The sequence below is a fragment of the Leptinotarsa decemlineata genome, unplaced genomic scaffold (assembly GCF_025532065.1).
Source record: "Leptinotarsa decemlineata unplaced genomic scaffold, Ldec_3_MD MMD2_P_RNA_scaffold_5, whole genome shotgun sequence".
Lineage (NCBI taxonomy): Eukaryota > Metazoa > Arthropoda > Insecta > Coleoptera > Chrysomelidae > Leptinotarsa > Leptinotarsa decemlineata.
Genome location: NW_027412532.1, coordinates 22,751,548 through 22,772,985, shown reverse-complemented (window position 1 = coordinate 22,772,985; position 21,438 = coordinate 22,751,548). Strand labels below are relative to the sequence as shown.

At 31.8% G+C, this 21,438-nt stretch overlaps 1 protein-coding gene across 5 annotated transcripts in view; it reads left to right on the top strand.

Moving 5' to 3' along the window:
* Positions 1-21,438, top strand: part of hts (adducin 1-like protein hts) — a 125,148-nt gene that overhangs the window by 100,175 nt on the left and 3,535 nt on the right. For 2 of the 5 annotated variants that reach the window (XM_074169695.1, XM_074169696.1), the window contains exons 5-12: positions 2,210-2,336; positions 4,359-4,469; positions 4,542-4,827; positions 5,496-5,618; positions 7,138-7,209; positions 13,546-13,608; positions 17,695-17,762; positions 20,444-20,554. In XM_074169695.1, coding sequence (XP_074025796.1) covers positions 2,210-2,336; positions 4,359-4,469; positions 4,542-4,827; positions 5,496-5,618; positions 7,138-7,209; positions 13,546-13,608; positions 17,695-17,762; positions 20,444-20,554 — 961 coding nt within the window. Of the gene's footprint in view, positions 1-2,209; positions 2,337-4,358; positions 4,470-4,541; positions 4,828-5,495; positions 5,619-7,137; positions 7,210-13,545; positions 13,609-13,798; positions 15,851-17,694; positions 17,763-20,443; positions 20,555-21,438 lie in introns of those variants that run through there. The other 3 variants (XM_074169697.1, XM_074169693.1, XM_074169694.1) reach the window with 3 other exon arrangements.

Here is a 21,438-nt window from a genome sequence, read left to right as displayed (position 1 = left end):
AATAAAATAACAGATGTCATTTCGAATAACTCTGATAGCATAACACCCAGATGGCAATTTCTTTGCCATTGCCATAATATGCTCATCAAACTTTAAATTATTGTCCAATACAATACCCAAGGATCTATAATTATCAGATTTCATAAGTGTATCATTATTTAGTTGTATTTTGTCGATGTCCCATTTAAATAATAACACTTTAGTTTTCTTAGAGTTGAAGACCATTTGATTGTCATCGCACCACCTTTTTATTTCAGTTAGATCTGAAGAAATCAATTGGCAGAGAATTCTTATCTTTAGTGTGCCATTCTATAGTTGCATCATCTGCAAATAAAGTGAACCTACCACTAATATTTAAGTTAGTGAGATCATCTACATATAACAAAAATAATATGGTTCCCAAGACAGAGCCTTGTGGAACTCCGCTGGTCAATTTTTTTTTTCTCAGATACTCCACCCGAAACTTTCACATATTGTTCCCGGTTTTTCAAGTAAGATGTCATCCATTTATGGGATATGCCTCTGATGCCATAGTACTCAAGCTTCTGCAGCAGTATTCCATGATTCACACAATCAAAAGCTTCTTGGTGAAAGCGTCAAATTTAAAAATTAAATGTATATGTAGTTGCGTGGGATATTATCAGCTATATTCTGACCAATTGGTGTTTGATGCCGACTTGACCCTCAGGTGTGATAGTGAAAATCAATTATAATTAATGCAACTTAATACCTGATTTTTTCCTCGAAATACAAAATATAAAAACAAAAAGGTGCAAATAAAGTCCTACTGATGAGGAGAAGATAAAGGAATTCGAATATTTATTTCTAAAAGTCCAGGAAATATAGGACCACTGCATCATACTGAGAGAAATACATTATGTCACCAACTTTTAAGTGCTGCAAAACCAAATAATGTTTGAGTGTATGCTGTGTACAATGTTTGCATATATTTCATAACAGTTGCTTGAACCAAAAATTGCACATGTTAAAATTATAAGGATATTATGTATTATGCTCAAAAGAATGTGCAACGAAGAAGAAAAATGAAGAAGAAAATCTGCATGCCTTGAAAAAATGAACTTCTTGAAAAATATCTACTAGAAAAATAAATAGAATCCTTAGGAAAAAGCCAGGATGAAAAAATGGGGCACCTCTCAAATGTGATCAAAAACCTGAAGGAGAAATCTGAAGAAAAAGATTTTTACATTCAGCGTCTGAAAAGGGCTTAAACTGACTTTCGTGATGAAGTTGTGAATACAGAGGAAACTTTTGTTCCTGAAATAAATCACAAAAATGACATGACTAGAATTACACTGAGGAACAATGACCTAAAGGAATATTGAATACATATATTGAAAACAAACACCTTGCAAGGAAAAATAGAAGAACTGATCATAAGCAATGAACGATATGAACAAGAGTTTACGGAAATTTCACGCTTAAATGAAGCTATGATTTTGACGTGCTGACATCTGAAAAAAACCTTTATTTGAAGCAACTGAACTTTTAGGAAACTCATCAATTCACCAAGTCATGCTCGACTTATGAAGTCACCATCAACGAAAACGAAAGGAAACTAAGCAAACAAAATGACATGAATGGAATAAGAAGATCTAAAGAAATTCCATCTGATTATAAAACATACGGAGAATAAAACCACATTCTTCAAAACCTAAAATTCTGATTGTGGTAGGCTTTCTTTCTCTCTCTCTCTCTTTTTGATTCCCATCTACCAGTATTAGTGTTACAAAAACATGCAATATGATGCATATGTAAAGCCAAACCTAGGGACTCTTGTCTCTTATCAACCTCATTTTGTTTCTAACGGAATCTTAAGAGTGATATTCTTGTTTATATATGGAATAATTTGTCTAAAAATAGCAACTTGTTCTACGACTCCGCTGAGGCAATTAATTGTATAGCTATTGTATAGAGAAACACATGTTGCATTTTTGTAAAACTGTTTAATGAACATCTCACAATAAAGTGTTTCTTGAATATGATAGTATAACTGACTGTAATAGTTATGGAATTTCATTTTATTGATTCTCTTTTTATATTTTTTAACGTTTTTTTGGTTATATTATTTACATGTATTTATTTTATCCATGTAATATTCTACTTTGAATACTTGTTTATATTTTTTACAATGCTTCATCAATGAAACTCATATACACTCAATAATGAACTCTTATTTTTCAATTTGCAGACTCTGGAGAAAACTGGAAGGAGGACGAAAAGGTAGCGATCGCAGCCGTTGGCTGAACTCTCCGAACACATACCAGAAAGTTGAAATCTTGGAAACTGGAACTGCCGATCCTAAGAAGATTACAAAGGTAGAATACATAAAAATTGAAAGCAAAGAATAATTTATTTCCTATATAACTCCTTTCCAACAAAAAAATGGACACTAGTGTCAATAAAGTTGGTCATTTTTGAGACTGGTTGATTCAAGTTGAATTCTATCCAAAAATGTTTTATTCATATTTGACACCGATTCATAATTTTTTTTTATTCAAACTATTTTCAATTTTTTTTTATTCAAACTATTTTCAAATACAGAGATTATAATTGAATGAATGTATTTACTAAAAATTTTCTAATAGAAAAATAATTTTTCATAATATTATAATTTTAGTTCCCTTCTCAGACAAAATGGCGTGGTTTTTCGAAATCAACTCGTATCAATCATTCTATGTAATTAACAATATTTTGCACCTGGTTTTGTCTAATTATTAATCTTAGGATGGGATAACGTAGATTACATAAAAATTCATATTGCATGATCAAATGTTTCAATACATTCCAATTATAATTAGAGCTTAGATCTTGAATCAAGAAATATTTCAGAAACAAGTATGTGGGTCAGATCCACTATATATTTAGTAATATGCTAGAAATGATTTAGATGTTATCATTTATATGCTAACTTCCTGTCGATCACAAAGGATGCTTGCTTGCAATAATCGGTTAATATCATTGATGCCGTTTTGGGGCATTTCATGAATCGTAATTCTTGTTCCATGAAATCTTCATAAGACTGGTGAGAAATACTGTTTGTTTCACAATTTTCAAAATATGAAATTGAAAGATTACAAATCAAAAAAAGGTTTTAAGGTGAATTGAAGATTTTTTTAAATCAATATCTAGTGCAGAATTCATCAACAGTGGAAAATAAACACAATGAGAAAACAATGTACTCAAAATATATACCTATATGAAGATATTGAAACTGAAATTGAAGTATTGTCCTGAAATGAAAATAATTTTTTGACTCTCAGAAATCAATTTACCTTCCTGACTTTATTCTGCTTTTTTCTATTCATTCATGAATTGTATAATATTTTGCATAATGTTATTTCATTATTGATTATATATTCATAATTTATAAATTTTCGAAGCAGCTTTTAATTTAATTGAGATATTCTATATTGTTATTTTGTATTAATAAGAACTTGAGAACAAAACTTTTTTGAAAAATGTGCCATTTATTTTTTAGAGATTTATTTTTATGTAACATATTTTTATCAACCTTCAACTGAAATGAATCCTTAAATCTGCTTGAGATAAAATAGAATTTATTTTGTTAGCCATTTATTTGTTATACTCTTCAGAATGAAAACCAATAAATTCATATTTCAGAATATTGAGTGGGAATATGGAATGTGAAGATGAGATTTTATTGAGACTATTTTGAAAATATATAAGTTTTATTCTAGAAGTGGATTTAATGGGTTTAAGAGTGTAAGATTAGTAATATTCCAGCAGTGATATTTGAGCATTAATTTTAGTGTGCATATTATATGTATGATTAACGTTTCAAAATGCTTGGCTTCAGTAATGAATAAATTTTTAAATAATAAATTAGTATCAGTCACACCCAAGTCCTCTCATATTTAACGGTAGTTAATATATTGATTTTTACAATTTAATCATCACCAAGTCATGTGAATATCACATTTATAAATTACTTCATATAAAAGTCATCATTCTGTAATGAATAAATCATTACTCGGTTGTAATAACTCTTATTTTCTTGCATCTGTTTGTGCAACTTTCCTCACATGCATGCCATTTCCAGTATCTACTTTTCAGATCGTTTTTACGATGTATATTGAATTGTTAAATTCATCCAATGGAGTGGCAAAACCAGCACATTGTGTATTGTATGTTCTTACATTCTCATCTTTATTGTTACGAACTGAATCATATTATTCCAACTACTCTGAAATATTCATACAATAAATATTGTTCATTGGATGACATGATGACTTCCCAAAGGAGAAAATCTTTCAAAAGTAATATTTTTTCAACTGTACCATCTCTAACATTACTAATGTGCTGGTTTTGTCTTTCAGTGGGTTGCGGATGGATCCCCTAGCCATTCAACGCCAGTGAAAATAGACGATGCCCTTCAGTTCGTTCCTAAAGGCACCAACCCCAAGGAATTCAAACAAAAACAGCAGCAGGTATGTGCCACAAAAATATTATTAAAGTATGAAATTCATGTTTTAACCAAATGAAATTAATTCCTCCTATAGATTAAAGATTATAGAAGAGCCGACAAGATATCTGCTGGACCTCAGTCCCACATTTTGGAGGGTGTAACATGGGAAGAAGCCAAGAAAATGCAAGATGCTACAGTAACTCAAGCTGGCGATCACGTAGTTCTTATGGGTGCAGCGTCTAAAGGGATTATCCAAAGGGGACACCAACACAATGCCATGGTATACAAATCACCGTATGCAAAGAATCCGTTCGATTGTATAACTGACGAAGAACTTGACGAGTATAAGAAAGTTGTTGAGAAAAAAGTCAAAGGAGATTGTGAGTAAATCTTGGATATATGAAATTGAGAACTTTTGATCATCCGAAAAGAATAGTAAAGTCATATGAATGAAAATTTTAATAAATCTGTCTTTAATTGTATTGCAATATGAAAATTAAGATATGAACCTGGTCAATATGAACTGTTTTATATATTTTCCGTTTGAAGTTGTCACTATTATTAAAAAAAATGTTTTTTGAATGTAACTGAAAACTTTTAGAATCCACTTAAATTCATGCTATAACTATTAAAATGTACAATAAAACTATAATAAACCACCCAAAACATGATGATTCACATTCTTGAGTTTCTCTAACTAATGAACAAAGCAACTAATGGAAATGTATTATTTTTCTGAATAAATTACCATTATTTGAGAAACAACATTTAAGTGCAAGTTCAAGTAAACTTTAACGTATAAAGGTTGAGTCACAAGTAACAAGACACGAGTGATCTGCAGATTCACAGCATGAATAATCATTGAAAATATGTGACTCACCCTGTATACCCTAAAATGTTCATGCTGCCATGTAGTTAATTGTAATTGAAATCTATATTTAATTTTTCTGATGTGTGGCTTTAAAAAAGCTGTAACGATTTCTATGAATAATAATGATGGCAATTTTTGCAAACTAGCATTTTTTGTAAACTTTGCATTTTTTTGTAGATGATACAGATTTTAGCGAATCCGAGGGTCTTTCATCCGCAGCATTAAATAAAAGAATGGATGAGGTGCACATAAGATCTCCCACATCTGTAACTAGTGAAACAGAGGAGGAAAGCCGAGATGGTAAGCTAAAATTCTATTTATTGTAAAGTTGGATACTTTATACTCTATGTACTTGTCATTAGTGTCAGTTGTCATATTAATTTTTAAGATGTTACTTCAACTGAATATTAAGAAATCCCAATGGAAAAAATACAATGAAAATAGTAAAGAAAACTCAAAAACGGGCAATATAAAAGGTATGTTCGTTCAATTCAAATCTGAGTGCCTTATCAGCTCACTTCGCTCAGCAAGTGTTTGATAATGTAGGTCTGTTGTTTCAGTTACATCTGCTCTGTATTCAATGTCAAGAGCCATGAAAAAATGTGATTGGTTAGCTCCTAAGTCAATATTAGGAATAAACAGATTTTTTAGTTGTAAGTTTCATGTGTGGAAAAAAAATTGTTTGCGTTTTAGGTATTTTGTATTTTTTAGGTTTTAGGTATTCCTATCAACATAATGGAAAAAAATTACAAATTATCATTCTGTTGTAAAAAAAAATTCATCGATCATGTTAGATGAATAATAATAATAATAATGGTCTTTATTGGGTGAAATAGAATATAACATCCAAGAGGCAGAGTTGAAAACTGCAGTGTAGAACACTACTTTGAATTACATGAAAGAAAAATTCTTTCGAAACAAATACTTTTATATGAACATTGAATTATACCAAAAAACACTTTTCTCTACTCAGTTTGTATTCCAAACATCCATTATGGAATTAAATCAGATATAATTCACAGGATTTCTACACAGTATACTAAATGAAAGGTAAAAATTTCACTTACATGCAACACGGTCATCCTCACTAGTAGACATCGATGTTTCGCAACTTGCCTTAGGGCATATTATAATATAATCCAGATTGGCATTGAAGAGCGCTTAGGCAAGTGTCTTACGGCGAAACATCGATGTCTACCAATGTGGAGGACAGTATTCCATGTAAGTGAAATTTTTACCTTTCATTTAGTATAATGTGTAGAAATCCTGTATATGATATCTGATTTAATTCCATAACGAATGTTTGGAATACAAACTGAGTAAAGTTTTTTTGCTATAATTCAGTATTCATATAAAAGTATTTGTTTTGAAATAATTTTTCTTTCATGTAATTCAATGTTTATATGAAAGTAGCTGTTTCAGGAGGGCTTTTTCTTCCAGTTTTTGTCTGAAAGTTATTTTTTTGCATGATCTACACATCTATGTATAGAGTTACTTATTTTAAAATTGATTGCTTCCTTCCTTCTTTTTTTTGGAAGATTCCCACTTTTTTTATATCAAAATGGAGTAGTAGAAAGACAAAAACTTTCTTTTCCAGAAATTAGTTACTCCTAAAAATATACCCCTTCAATTTATATTTAATGTTCTTCAATATTTCAAGACTATTGTGAATAAATATGAAAATCATTTTTTGTTCTCTCATTCCGATACTGCAAGGAGTAAAACTAATTTGTTTTTGAAAAAACAACATATTTTTATTGATCGATCATACAGAATTTTTTATAAAAATTGTATTAAATAAAACCAAAATTTTTTTCAGAACCTCAAATATTGCGAATAGAAACTAAAACGGCTCCAAGACCTAGTCAACCAGAAGTAGTTTTAAGTGATGGTAAGTTTACTTCATATTTTGTTGTTTTTATTTGTTTGGGTATTGTAAACGTTGGTGTAGAGCTTTTTACTCATGTTCTGGGGAAATACAACTTTAGTGACAAATATCATTTTCAAAGTGTTTTCTGAAAAATTTAGTTATTAAAGCTGAAACTTTTCACCAGTATATTATTTTAAAAAATGATGGAATGAGGGTAAGTGTTCATTGCTAAAGAAATGTTTGCAATATAGATGTTATTATAGCTGAATACACTTATCCGTTTGATTTCAGAGGAAATTGTTGATGATTGTTTTCCAGCATTTTTCACAGGTTCCCGTATTTTTCATTTTGAAACTTTTAAGATATATTTTTTCTGGTGGTTTTCATCTGCAGTTGATTATAATTCGACTTGATATATTTCTTATTTTATTTAGTGTGGGATGATGCTTTTTATTTGAGAGTACTGAAAAATCATAAAATGTAATAAAATTTAATAAGTATGTTGACTATTTAACGAGCATTGTTCAAATTCGTTCATTATCACAATGTAGGTTTTGATATTTGTTAATTTTTCAAATCAAATGCCTATATTCTTCAAGTCTCATAAAGGTGAATATTATAATTTTGAAGTAATAAAAGAAAGTGAACAAATAAACATGTGAATTATTGCTTTTGTGAACAAATTGTCAACCATAAATGTCAATACTACTCGGCAAAGTCTAACTGTTTAAAAATATCCATTATAGGTTAGATCTAAAGTGAGTGGGTCTATTCGACCCTCCACCGCAAAACGCAAGGGATTATTGTGGCTCTCCATTATAGGTGGAGTAAGTTAGGTTAAAGAAACTGCATAGATATTACTTTTGAATAATATAGCTTTTGGCAAAGAAGTTTGTCATATTATGCATTTTAATTGGTGTCCATTTTTAATTGGCTACTTGTGCACACATCAGATTTGAAAGGTCGATAAAAGTTTGTCAGTCAAATTTCATGAATGAGTCTGGACAGACGTCGCTGCAATCATGAAGTGTCTTTTGAGAATTGATGTATATGCAAGGATTCATTTATTTCTTCATGCCAAAATCGGAATTTGACGTTCGAATTTTTATCGACCAACCATATTCGAAATGTGTGCAAGTAGCCTTACATTTTGATCAGTACATAAAAAACGAATTCCATTGTATTTTTTTGTTTTAACTATGGAATAAAGTCAAATTGAGGTTTGCCTCATATTATTTATATCTGTGTGAAAAATGATGGCAAACATATCCAACAACATATTTTTTATTACTTTGAAAACAATCATTATTTAACATTTCACTTCATGTTAGAAAAAACTAGATTAGTCCTTATGATATATTTGAGTGTTAAATTTTGCATTTACAAGACGTTTATATACTTAAAAATATTTTTTTTTGCTTTTGGTGCTTGCTGTAGTAGATATTTGTTTGGATTAGTTGTGTGTTAGTAGTGCTTGTATCTGTGTCAATTTCAGAAATGGTTTTCAATCAACATAGGATTTTATTTTCGATTTATTTTAATTTTTTTTTGCTGTAAAATTTTTTTCCAATTGATTGGGTCAAAAGGAACTGAATACCAATGAGAAGTCCGAATGCTAAGTGGCGTGGAATTGATCGACAGTTCAAAAATATTTAAAGAGAATTTTCAAGTTAATGATTATTCACTATTTTTTCTTGATATATTTTTTAAGGGACTCAAATGTGAGATAAAAATATTTCTAAAAGAAGCGTTTATATTCGTCTTTATCTCTATACTATAACAATTTTCAATTAAAGGTGATTCATTAGCAACGTCGCACTTGAAGTGACCAACGGATAATCCTCTCACCAACTCTGCAGAGGCGTACCAAAATAATATTTTTATTCATTTAAACACATAGGTAATTACGTAAAAATTGTTATAGTAGGTGGCGTAGTAACCTGGTGTCAATGGTAAAACTGATTACATTTTTTTTATTATACCTAATACAGTACCTCAAAAAAAACAGGAAAAATTCACAAAATAATTATTATGTTCCTTTTATATAAAAAGAGAACTACAAAGCAAAGAAATAATTACCTATGTTATGCTTATGAAGTTTCAGAATCCATTGACTCGTCCGAAGTGGAATCCTCAGTCACACTTAAATCTATTATTATTTGGTCGAAAACAGTGTCTATCATCCTGTCCAATCTCCACATTTTCTCTTCTTCCTTGATCACATGGGCTAGCGCATTAGCCCAATCTTCTTTCCATATCCGTTCCATTGGGAGTTCTAATAAACGTTAGACATCAGAAATTTTATATGTCACGTTTTCACGAGCTACGTAACCCTTAATTTGAGCCCAGAATAATTCTATCGGTAATGGTCGCAATGATAAAGAGGAAGTCTCAAAATGGTGATGCCTTCAGCACGAGCTATTCTATCCACCACATGCTGGCGATATCTGTCACGATGCTGTTTAATGACACTCATAAGCTCGGCCTTAACCATGTCCTCGGAAAATGAAATTCCTTTTTGTCCTAACCAACCCTGCATGTCTGCTTTTCTGGTGGTCATAGTTGGCAGCTGTTCTACTAATCGGCTGTGATAAGAAGCGTTATCCATTACTATTACCGAATTTGGCTCGACTCGTGAAAGAAGGGATTCAAACCATCCTTCAAAGCGTTGGGCGTCCATGTCTTCGTGATAATCCCCCGTTTATTTGGATAAAAAAATTTGTTCACTATCGTCTAAAAAGCCACTCTCGCTACCTATATGGGCGACAATTAGTCGTTGCCCTTTACCCGTTGAGATTCGCCCACGTTTCGTCCAGATAATAAATCTTTTTGTGAGCAGAACGCATTTCTCTAATAGAGCGAAGATATCTCCGTCGCCATGACACTATATCTTCTCTTTCTATTAAGGCAGATTTACGGGATCGCTTGGCATATATAAATTTTAAATGTTCTTTTATTATTTTCCTTAACTTCTATTTGCTCATTTTTGGAATGAGATCATTATCCATTACCTTTGTCCTAATGGATTCGAGGGTTGGCGCTTTATTCTCAAAAAAGAAAGAATGAATGGTATAGCGTACAAAATTTTTCTGGTACTCGTCCAATTCAATTTTTTTTCTACCACGACAATGTACTTTTGGAGCTTGCACAATCCCAGTCACCTTTTTTTTCATGTACAATGCATTCAATTGTCGACACGGATATTCCCGTTAAAAATGAACACTGGGCTACAGCTTCCACTGTACGGAGTGTATTTTTTGAATTTTCGTACACTCTACAGACAATCTGTTTTTCTTCTAACAACATAAACTTCCGCTTTCTTTGTACATTACTTGGACCTGCTACGGCATCCATATTAATACTATAAAAATAATAAAATTCAATCATATTATTCAGCTATTTGTCAGTTGTTTACTTACCTCAAAAACTATTTTAAAGTTGATGTATTTTGAAGAACACTTAATTGTGAGATTTTCACTAGAACAGATTGACAAATCCGCAACACGCGTTTCGCTGCACAGTAGCTTTTTCAAGTGTTCACTAACAAACTGAATTCTACATACATTGTGATTTATATATACTTTTTGAAATATTACTATCTACCTAGAAACTAATAATATTCTAGGAACTAATTAATGACAGTTATACCTGAGTTTAACGAACATTTATACCTGAGTTTAATGACTAGGTCAACTAATTATCTCACAATAAAGTGTGAATGTGATGAAAATCCATGATAATTAATGTATTTTGAAAAACAAGTATCGCCCAACTCTATCTTATATTTTGAAGTTGATAAATATAACAGTCTATTTAATAAATATAATAAAATATATTTAATAAATACAAAACAAAGTCACCTTCACAAGAAACAGAACACACTACGCCTATGCAAATAAAGACGCTTGATAATGAAGAAGCCGAATGACTAGTTATGGCCTTTTAAGGACGCAAATATAATGGACCTGCGAAGTGTTGATCAGTTTACCGATGTTTCAAAGTATTTAACGAACTGTTTCACCTATTCGCTCATACATCCTATCGATATGCAGAAGCTATCTTGTTACAGGGGTCAAATTTTATGGAATCATCTTACTTTTCAATTATTTACAATGGCAATGCATGGACAATAAAAATGACCCCGTTAAGAATTTAGTTCTAACATTTAACGTTGTTGCCGTTAGCTCTCAGTTCAATTTGTATATGAGTTACCTTCAATTGAAAGTTGTTATAATATAGCTATTTTCCTTGAAAAAATTACAAACTCTAATGACTGCTGAGTGCGATTTTATCGCAAAGTCCCAAATTTTTCAACTAATGCCTCATTCCCACTTCTAAGGGGTATTAGATGTATAATTTACTTGTTGGCTGAGGAAAGATGGAATGTTGACATGCATTCAAAAGGGTACATTTTTATGAAAATTTAGTTTTTGGGAAAAAATCTTTTTGCCTTTCCACTTCTCCATCTTCCTTAATTTTTTTTTCCTTTCTTTAGAAGTTTTTCACTTTCTATAGTCTTTTGCAACAAGGACTTCCGAACTTTGACAATTGATAACAGCCATCTTGTTGAAGCTGTCAATTTAGTTGTCACTTATTCAAACGAATACAAAATTTCGATGATATCTTACACAAACTTTGTTTCATTCAAATTAAAAGATGGGAAGCGCTTAATGAAAGACCCTATATGTAATAGTGAAAAATCAGAAAGGCCAAAGGTTTTTTCCCAGAAAAGTACTCTTTACTGAAAGCATATGAAAGCAATTGAATGAGCACTGCCGAATTTTGTTGGGTAAAAAATTGTACTTAGTAAATAATTATTCAAAGACTTGGCATTTTCGATGTAATGAAGATATCCCAAACAAGTTTCTGTTTGTTTTGAGAAAATTTTACGTAAGTAATGTTTTCTTAATCTGTTGGTGAATATCATAAACAGTACATCTAAATAATAATCAGTGCTTTAAATTATTCTATGTGTTTGCAAAACTTTATGATTAGATATAAAATCAATGATGTTGTCTTAAGAAAGATCATTACTGACGAGATTAAAAATTCATAAGTAGGTTTATCTACATATTCACAAATTTAGTAATGAAGTATATGTATTTGATGTTTTTTTTTCAATTGAAATCAAAGACAATATTCAAAAGTCAACTTTTTATTCACTCAGAAAATACATCAGAAGTGAAAAATGATTGCATCAGGATTTTTTCCATGACTGCAGCAGACACAACTTTGATGGTTTGAGTCTCTGCTTTTATCCTATTGGATGAATTAAATGACCCAATATAATAATATATGCAGTTAAGTGCAGGGAGCCAGACTTAATTGATGATAAATTCCTCTTCCTTTCTATTGAAATTGTTTCTGTTTTTCAGAAATTCTATCGCCTCCCTAAATAGTCTTTTATAGTAGCGCGGAGTTCTATCAAGTACGTGGATCTCTTCAAAGGCCATCTCATAGGTGCCCTCTCCGAATGCACATTCTGCTTCTGCTGATTCATTGATATGCCTCAGACAATATCACTTGTGTTCAGAGAGTCGGATATAAAACTACAATGAAATCTGGTATACTCTCAGTATTTCTTCTTTTGGGGTCTCTGCTGGCCTTAGACTCTTTCTGATGGTTTTTGTTGGCCTGAATATTGATTTCACGTTGTTTCTCCAGAATTCTTCCCATCCAGTCGGCACATAAGCCAAAAAACTGTTTCATTTACAGTTTCTTTCCTGGATAGTATTGCTCGCTCAATTTTGGCTTTGTTATACTCATTCCCTTTGAGCCATTTCCTTAAAGTTTTTCATCAACCTTTTTCTGGATTTTCAACAACCACAAATTGAAAAAATATATAATGTAGATCTTTATACAACTGTAAAAGGTGAAAATTCACAAAAAAGTCAATGAAAAACTGCGACTTCCTTCACAAAAAATTACTTTTGTTCAATAATCTTTGAAGTCTGTTGAAATTGAAATTGAAAGTATCAGAATTGTAAGTTCATGTTTAATTTCCATTAAAATTGAATTACCACATTTCATTAGGCCAATTAACATTATTACTAAGTCAATTGAATAGAAAACTAAGATCAAAAAGTGAAAGTATTTTCAAGATAAATGAATTTGGAATTGATTTAGTGTATATATTATTGCCATAATTGAAGTCCTATGATTGAACAGAGTTGAGAAATTATTTTTCAAAATTTGCCACAGTACAAAACAAAACTCGACAATATTTTGATGCATTGGACAGCCATTCTTCAATGGCATTGGATACGAAATGTTCAAACGTGACCCTTTGATTGCACTATGATTGGTGATGTTTTTGATGTAGCATGATGGCATGTTTTTTTTATTTTGCATGTTCAGTTGAAGCTTCTCCAGTAGAAAAGTTCCTCAAAGCTGAAAGGATATCTGTAGACAGCTTTAAGGGTAAGTTGACGTTTAGTTCAAATATCAGGTATAATGTCCAAATAACCAGTAAAACTCTGCCTATAATCCTTTTTTCGTTTTTTTCATTTCTTTTTTTGTTTTTTTTTTTTTCGCTTCTAGCAAATTACAGATCGTAGGGTAACAAATGTCATTTGTCAAACAGATCTACAACAATCAGAATCTCTTTCAGGTCATAAATTGATACAGCCCATGTACTACAGGACCCATAGCCATGCTGGTTTCCCGAAAGGCTCTTATTTGGTTCCTAATCCAACCCATTTCCACATTACACGTCAAACCCAAATTGCAATTAGACGTCCTGTGCTAGTCTCTGTAGCAAAACATAACAAGTCATCTCATTATCTTTTTAATCATGGATCTAAATCTAATAACTCTACTGTGACTATTAATTTAGGGCAGGCCCATTCAGTTTCTGTGAAAATACCTTTTGAAACTCTGACTGGCTTTATATTTCCTTTAGCAAGCGCTTTGAATTTCCGAAAAAGTCCTGTCTTGAATAATCAGGCCTGTCAAACAGCTTATATGAACAATTTCGAATATGTATCAAGTCGAGAAGACCTGAATAAAGTTACTTATACACCTTTATATATTGACAGTTACAGAACTTGTCAAACAAAACCAGAGAATGCAAATAAAACAACCTCATTTGAGAAACGTATTTTGGCGAATATGCAAGAACATATGCTTGTAGATCTAAGTTCAGAGTCTGAGTATGAATCATTTGAGGTTATGAATGAAAGTTATTATGAATCAACGAAAGGAGACATTATTGAGTTTAATGAAGATGATCAAGAAGCAAATGAATCTTTAGTTCAAATCACTTCAGAGGTGGCTGCTATGATTCCAAGTACTGGAAGTAGCTCTGATATATCAGAGAATCCTACGAATATGGATCCAAATAAAGATGAACAAACTAAAGTTGATGTTCAAAAAATCACTGAAAATAATCAGAGGGATTATCTAAATATTCCTAATAACACTAGCAGAGATGAAGGTATTGATGATTGCACCATGATGGAGACAGTATATGAAGATGCAGTCCTGGATAAGACTGTGGAAGAGATTATTATCCAGCTTTCTAACTTAATTCTGGAATATTTGATACAACAGTGCTATGAGCTCAAAGAGTTGATTTTGTTCCCGGAAGTATTACACGATTCAAACTTTTCTAAGCTTTTAACAAAGATGACTCAAGTCTACAGTGAGTTTTATAGAACTAATTTAAGCCCTGAGGAAAAAAATGAGATCAGAGTTTCTTTAGCTACTCATACGTTGAAACTTCTCGAAATCGACGAACGATTCAACAATTCTGGAGATTCTGGTGGTTCGAATACAGTTTCGGACAAGGTATTCAGTATTTCAGAGTTCTTGAATGATATCTTAGATCATTTCTTCAATTCTCTTGAAACAGGTGGACAATTTGCAGAGTTTGCTTTACCTCTTGATAACAGTGATGAAAGCGTTTTTCACTCTACCCCAGAACAGAAAAGGAAGCAGAGGAAAGTCATAGATAACGAAGATGAAAATTTTGAAATTACCACTTTCCATAAGAAAACCGTAAAGTCTGGATCCGATATCTATTGGATGTCAGTGTCAAATTCGCCGAGTCTTCCGAAAAAGCCAGATACTCCTCAAAGACCAATTATAAATGTGGATGACATACCTTTAAGACCACCTGAAGACTTGATTGCTCCAAAAAGGGCACTATCCCCGATCATAGAAGAACCTCGTGTCAACCTATTTTACCAGTTCATGGACGATCATGAATTCAATATTCTACGTGATTCTAACTTCAACAAGCATTATAATCAAGATAATAATAATGTGGAAAGCAGTTATGATTCAGATAAAGTAGACAAGATTTTAACAGAACGTTGCATGGATTCTTATATATCTTTTGATAGGCCTGAAAGTAATGTTGTTTTATCAAATGAAGTTAATTTTTTTAGAACGAAAACAATCAATACAAATGCTTATGTCGCATCCAAAACAGCCACTTTCAAAAATAGTCAGTCAGATAATAAAGAAAATGAATTTGACAATTCTGGAGACTGGATGGGCTATGAGACTGCCAAATTCTGATTATTTAAATTAGTTTCACTGATCTGTTTGTACATTTAAGTTCAAAAATGTTTGAAGTTGAAACAGTTTTTGTATAAGTTGATATGCCTTTATATACTTTATACTCAATTATTGAATATAGGTTCAGTTCGAAAAATTATTTTGCATTATTAATCTGAAGCAATACTCTGAATTGGATTATATGTAAATATCATAAATCTTCAAAATCTTACAATACTGGATTTTTTCTTTTTCATAATTGTGCCAATGACTTACCTTACATATGCTTTTGAAACATAAACCAACCAACTTTTTATGTTTTTTTACTGTATTATTACTATGCTGGAATAATGCAACTATCAAGTCTTCAGAAAGTTATCAGAGAAGCTAACATTGTCGTTTATTAAAATATTTTTTATCTTAAAAAAGACTTTCATACACTCACAACCCAATGAAATATTCAATGCTTAATAGGTGGAATTTCTGAAATGTTCCTCACATATAAATATCAGAAAAGAGCAAGTCTGTCACAACCATTCATTTTGAAAACTGACGATTATGGTTTCTTCTCTCAATTTTAGTATTTAATTCATTTCTCAATTCTACTTTATGTTTACAGCTGATGCTAGACAAAATTTTTATTTTTTCTTTTACTCTATCTGGAGTTCTCTGAGTTAAAACTTTCACTCTTAGGATTTCTTGAAAGAATATTTTAGTTCTGGGCATGATAGATAGATAGATCTCAAAAATACTATCAGATATTCTTACAAGACTTTACCAAACATTAAAAATATAAATTTTATGAAATCGAACATTGAACTATAGGTATATACATGTAAATGAGTAAAAACGTAAAAAAAATTGTTTTGACAGAAAGTAAGAATATAATACAATTCAAGCATCGATCATATAGTCAGAATTTGATTGTAAATATTCACTTAGCGTATAGAAGCAATGTTTGATGAGACATCGCTGCAGTTTTTTGTACTTTTTGGAAGTAGGTTGATGAAAATATCAAATTTAAAAGAATTTCTCTCTAAAAGAGTTCATGTATATCACTCTTGAGTCTAGCGTATCAATGATTCTTTATATATCTCTAGTAGAACATTTCAAAATGAAATTTCAAATCATTCTATCCCAACCTACACAGTAGATTGTGGTGAATCCCTGCCGGTAAACAACTACTTCCCGTCTGATACCGCGTTGGATATTGAATTATATCTGACAGACATTCATGCAAGATACCTCACAGTGGTTAGTCTCGTTCATCCAGCAGCAAGACCATGCTGAAATTATTCAAGGAGCTCACCTACAGGCCGGTTTCAAGGTATTACCTCTCATTAATGAAGGAAAGATCCGACCCAAACAGCAAAGTGACTGATGCAGAAATCAAAACGTGTCTCAAAACTGAATCGAGGAGAGATACATACGTACAAGAAAATGAATATTTCAAAACATTCATATTTTCCAACTACCTCACAATAGGTTCTGGTAAATGTTTTCTGGCAGGCATTTACCTAAAAGGTTGAAGTTTGCTCTATGAACCAGCCATAAATATTGATTACAATTTGTGAGTTATTTAAAGTTTTTATCTTTGATGAATATGTAAAATTCAAATAAATTGAGAAGATTGTTGTAGAACTGACTTTTATGATGTGTCATGATACATTTACATGTCGTAATTCATAATCATTTCTAAGAAATCTTCTGGTTGAAGATAAAATGCCAATTTGAGAGTATTGCTTCAAAAAAATTTTACATTATTAATATCACTACAGGAAGTTCGATAGTTTATAACTTCTTCCAAAGTAACTTCGTACTTCGCATAAGTTACATTCTTTTGGTTTTGGTAAACCATAACAAGGTAATCTTGTCTTACATTACTAACTTTTTGTTTTCTGTTTGTTTGCATGCTTATAAATAGTTTTTGCAACTTTCAAACCAGTCATGTTGCAAAAACTGAATTTGAAAATATATTTTGATGATAGTTTTTTACTATTCTAGGAGAAAATACTTTCAATGGGGACCAGTCGGATGCCCACATGAGCACACTCTCTCAGAGTAGTAAAGAGGTAAGGTTTCATTTGTTCCATTTCACACATACATATGGGGAATTTTCTAATAATATACTTATTACTACTGTTGGTGCAAAAGGCCAAGGAGTGTGTAAAAACTGATCATTTTCTTATGTTCCAGAAGTAACATTTTATATTTCATTCAATGGAAGAAGCAGTTGGGAATGAAATTTCAAATCCTAATGAACAAATGAAATATTTTCTCCTGTAAAGTGCACATTTTTTACATGCAACCTCTTGCTCTAACAGTAGTGTTATATCGAAAGGAGTTATTGTTGGGTCCTTTTTAAGAAAAAAACTTCAAATGAATATATGTTTTTAAGGTCTCAACCTTTGAACTGCAGGGTGCTGAAATTTCAAGAAAAAATATATTCTTTATGATAACTTTGGTATAACCCAGTTAATGTAACAGTACGTATTTTCTATATATCTACAGCAATTTTCTGGTGCACAGCATAATTTTTTATTCTTGCTCTCATACGGAAATTACACTATATCATTCTTTAAAGAGAGTGTAAAAAATATTTTTCAATTCCTCATTATCTACTGACCAAATCTAGTATGATTTCTTTTCGTTTGATCATGTCCAAGTTTCATTCTAATTAGGCTGGAGTGTTCAACGATGTTCAACAGTTTTTTCGTTGATTATTGAGAATGGGATTCAGGATCATCATCGCCTCCCACAGCTTACTAAGGGGTATTCTATTGTCTCTAGACTACTGGTGGCTGTAGCCCCCTAGAATTTCATCATTTCCAGTGGCATTTCATTTATAGATTCAATCCACGAATATCAAAAGATAAACGAGACGCTCCAAAATATTCATTTGCAAAAACAAATTTCAACAACTACCACCGAAAAAGATTTATCCTCTGTTTTTCACTGCACGGCAAATAGTTGAAACCAAATCCCGTTCGGCGGTAGATGTCAAAGCTTGGCAACTCACCGCTTTGAAGAACCTCGTGTATCTTTGATTTTCGTGGTTGAGCCTTTTGTCGATCCCACAGATGGCGTTTTTGTAAAGAGAGATGTCATCGTTTTTACTTTCTCAGCTTTAAGGTCAGGTAATGCATTCGTGGTTCATTTCAGAACCACTGATGAGACCCATGGTGGGTTGAAACAGCGCTGTTGGATCTGAATACTTCGTTTTTGAATTCTGAGAATTTGAATATTCTACCTGCCCCTACCATCGTATCCAATTGGTTCAGCATCTAGATTTTCCATTATAGATGAGCTTTCAAACTTTCAAAGGAGTAAATAAAGAAAGTGGATTAGCATCTACTGAAGAGTACAAACAATGCTTAAGCTCACTGACTGAATTCACGCTATGCTCATAAATAGAAATTTACTCGAAAGTCACAGACCATTAGGTTTTAAGGTCAGTGTCAGGGCAGTGTAATATCTGCCTTCTGTGGTCTCTTCTGAGATACAGATTGCTTGATTATCTTGACAGAAGAGAGGTGAATCAGCAAGCTCATACTGACGACCCATCACCAGGAAGAAGGTTGCACAATATTCATAGTTGGTATTCAGTTTCCTTCGTTGACATTATTTTATTTGCAACGGAAGTGAAAAATCTATCATTCTCGAAATAAAACTGTTGTTGAACGTTCACTTAGAAAAGGTTCTACAAAAAGCCAGCCTATAACTAGGGACATGTTGAAGAATTTCTGGAAAATTTCATAGTGTAGGGTCTAAAAAAATTCATTAGATATGTGAGAGTATTGCTTGGTGGCTGAAACAGTTACAACGAACGTGAACAATGACTGGCTTGGCTGGCTATCTCAGGTGCCATCAGTCATAGAAATCCTTATTGAGCTACCTCCTCTTCACATATTTTTGGAGAGAGAGAAAGAAAGAGAGACTAGATGGACAACATACAGAATCATGCTTATTGCCAATTGCTTAAAACAGACTTTGAGAGGACTGGCATCTCCGGGAGTAGGAAATATTAAGACTGATTTGAACCAACCTCAAACATAAATTATTAAAAATATTCTGGGATATAACCAAGCGGCCCTAGAAGTAATTGGGTCTCGCCAAGTAACGTTCAATTTGTTATGGAAGTGCAAGAAAACTATGCCCAATAGGTCTGGATTGTATCTGGTCTTGATCTCTCGCCACACAAACAACTACTGGATGGACTGCAAGAAGAGTTTCAGACTCATGACATAATCCATCAGAATCGAACCATTCCTAGGCATCTATACACCCTTCAAAGAATTTCATCATACAATTGTTAGATTAAAACAAAAATGACCTACGTTGTCTAACAGATTCCTATTGATGAGGTGACCCCAGCTAATTCATTTCTATTTTTATACAATACTTTTTATGTAGTCATTTCCTGATAATGATTTATGGAAAGCGCATCGAGAGGCAGTGCTTGCAGGTATTGAAAAGTTTTCATTGGACTCTTATGTAATGTTAATTGTATCCTGGAAAGCACGATATTTTAACTATAAATATGTAGCCAGGTGGCGTTATCTCTACAATAAGTGCACCACATCTACAAAGGTTAACTTGCGTATCTGCAGTAAACTTGTGCTCTTCACTATTTACACATTATTTTGATAAATAGGTATTGTTTTTGCTTCCATTTGTGAATTTTCAGAAAGTATGAGAAAATAATAATTTGAGTGTATTTTCAGTATTTTTTTAATAATGAATTTTCTTTCAGGACCACTCTGTTTCTGAAGGGTCTCCAAAGAAGGACAAAAAGAAGAAGAAGGGGTTAAGAACTCCTTCATTCTTGAAGAAGAAAAAAGAAAAGAAAGTTCGTGACGCATAGGTAATGATTTATATTTCTTTAAAAAAAATGGGTTCAAGACATTTATTTTTGATCAATGAAAAAACCTTGAATGTTCTTATATGTTTCATCCAGGAGGGTATTCCCGTAACTACCCCTAACCTGACATATAGACGGCAGTGGTAGAAAAATAATACGCTCTAAAAAATACCAACCTTGTTATATGAACTAAAGTTTGAAAAATATGTTTGACAACCATAAATAGTGAAAGCTCTTGGTAAATTTACAAACATTTGGAAATTTGATTCAATACTCATACAATATTCTATTTTGAAGATCTTAGCCGATCAAAATTTCTTCGTGGTAATCCAAGAAAATGTGATAATGCAATCGCCCCAGAAAAAATTCAAACACAGTGGAACATACATTGTCAATTCTGAAAATAGGAATCACGCTGTGATGCTTTTTTACAACATGAAAGTATTAGGTAATGCTATATTTTGAAATTCTTATATTTAAGAAAAAGTGAAATTTCACAGTATCATATTAAATCTTATTGTAAAAATATTTGCTTATAAAACTACCATTATGTAGCCAAATGACATGACCTAATAATTTATTTATGATTGCCGTGTTTAGAGCATATACATACCACCAATCGTCATGGATATAATAATATTCATTAGAGACGATTTTCAATTATTTCAATATTTGACAGATGTGACATTATGGAGAAAATAAAATGTTTTCAAACAAATTGAAATAATTTCAGTCAAAATATCGATCAAGAGTATCATATAAGAACTATTATACTGGTATCAAATAAGGCTGTAATTTTAGTCGGTATTAAAAAATGTCATTATTATTAGTAGTAGTGGAATAAGTATTCAGTAAAGCTATATTTAAAATGGAGCAATTTTTTAATT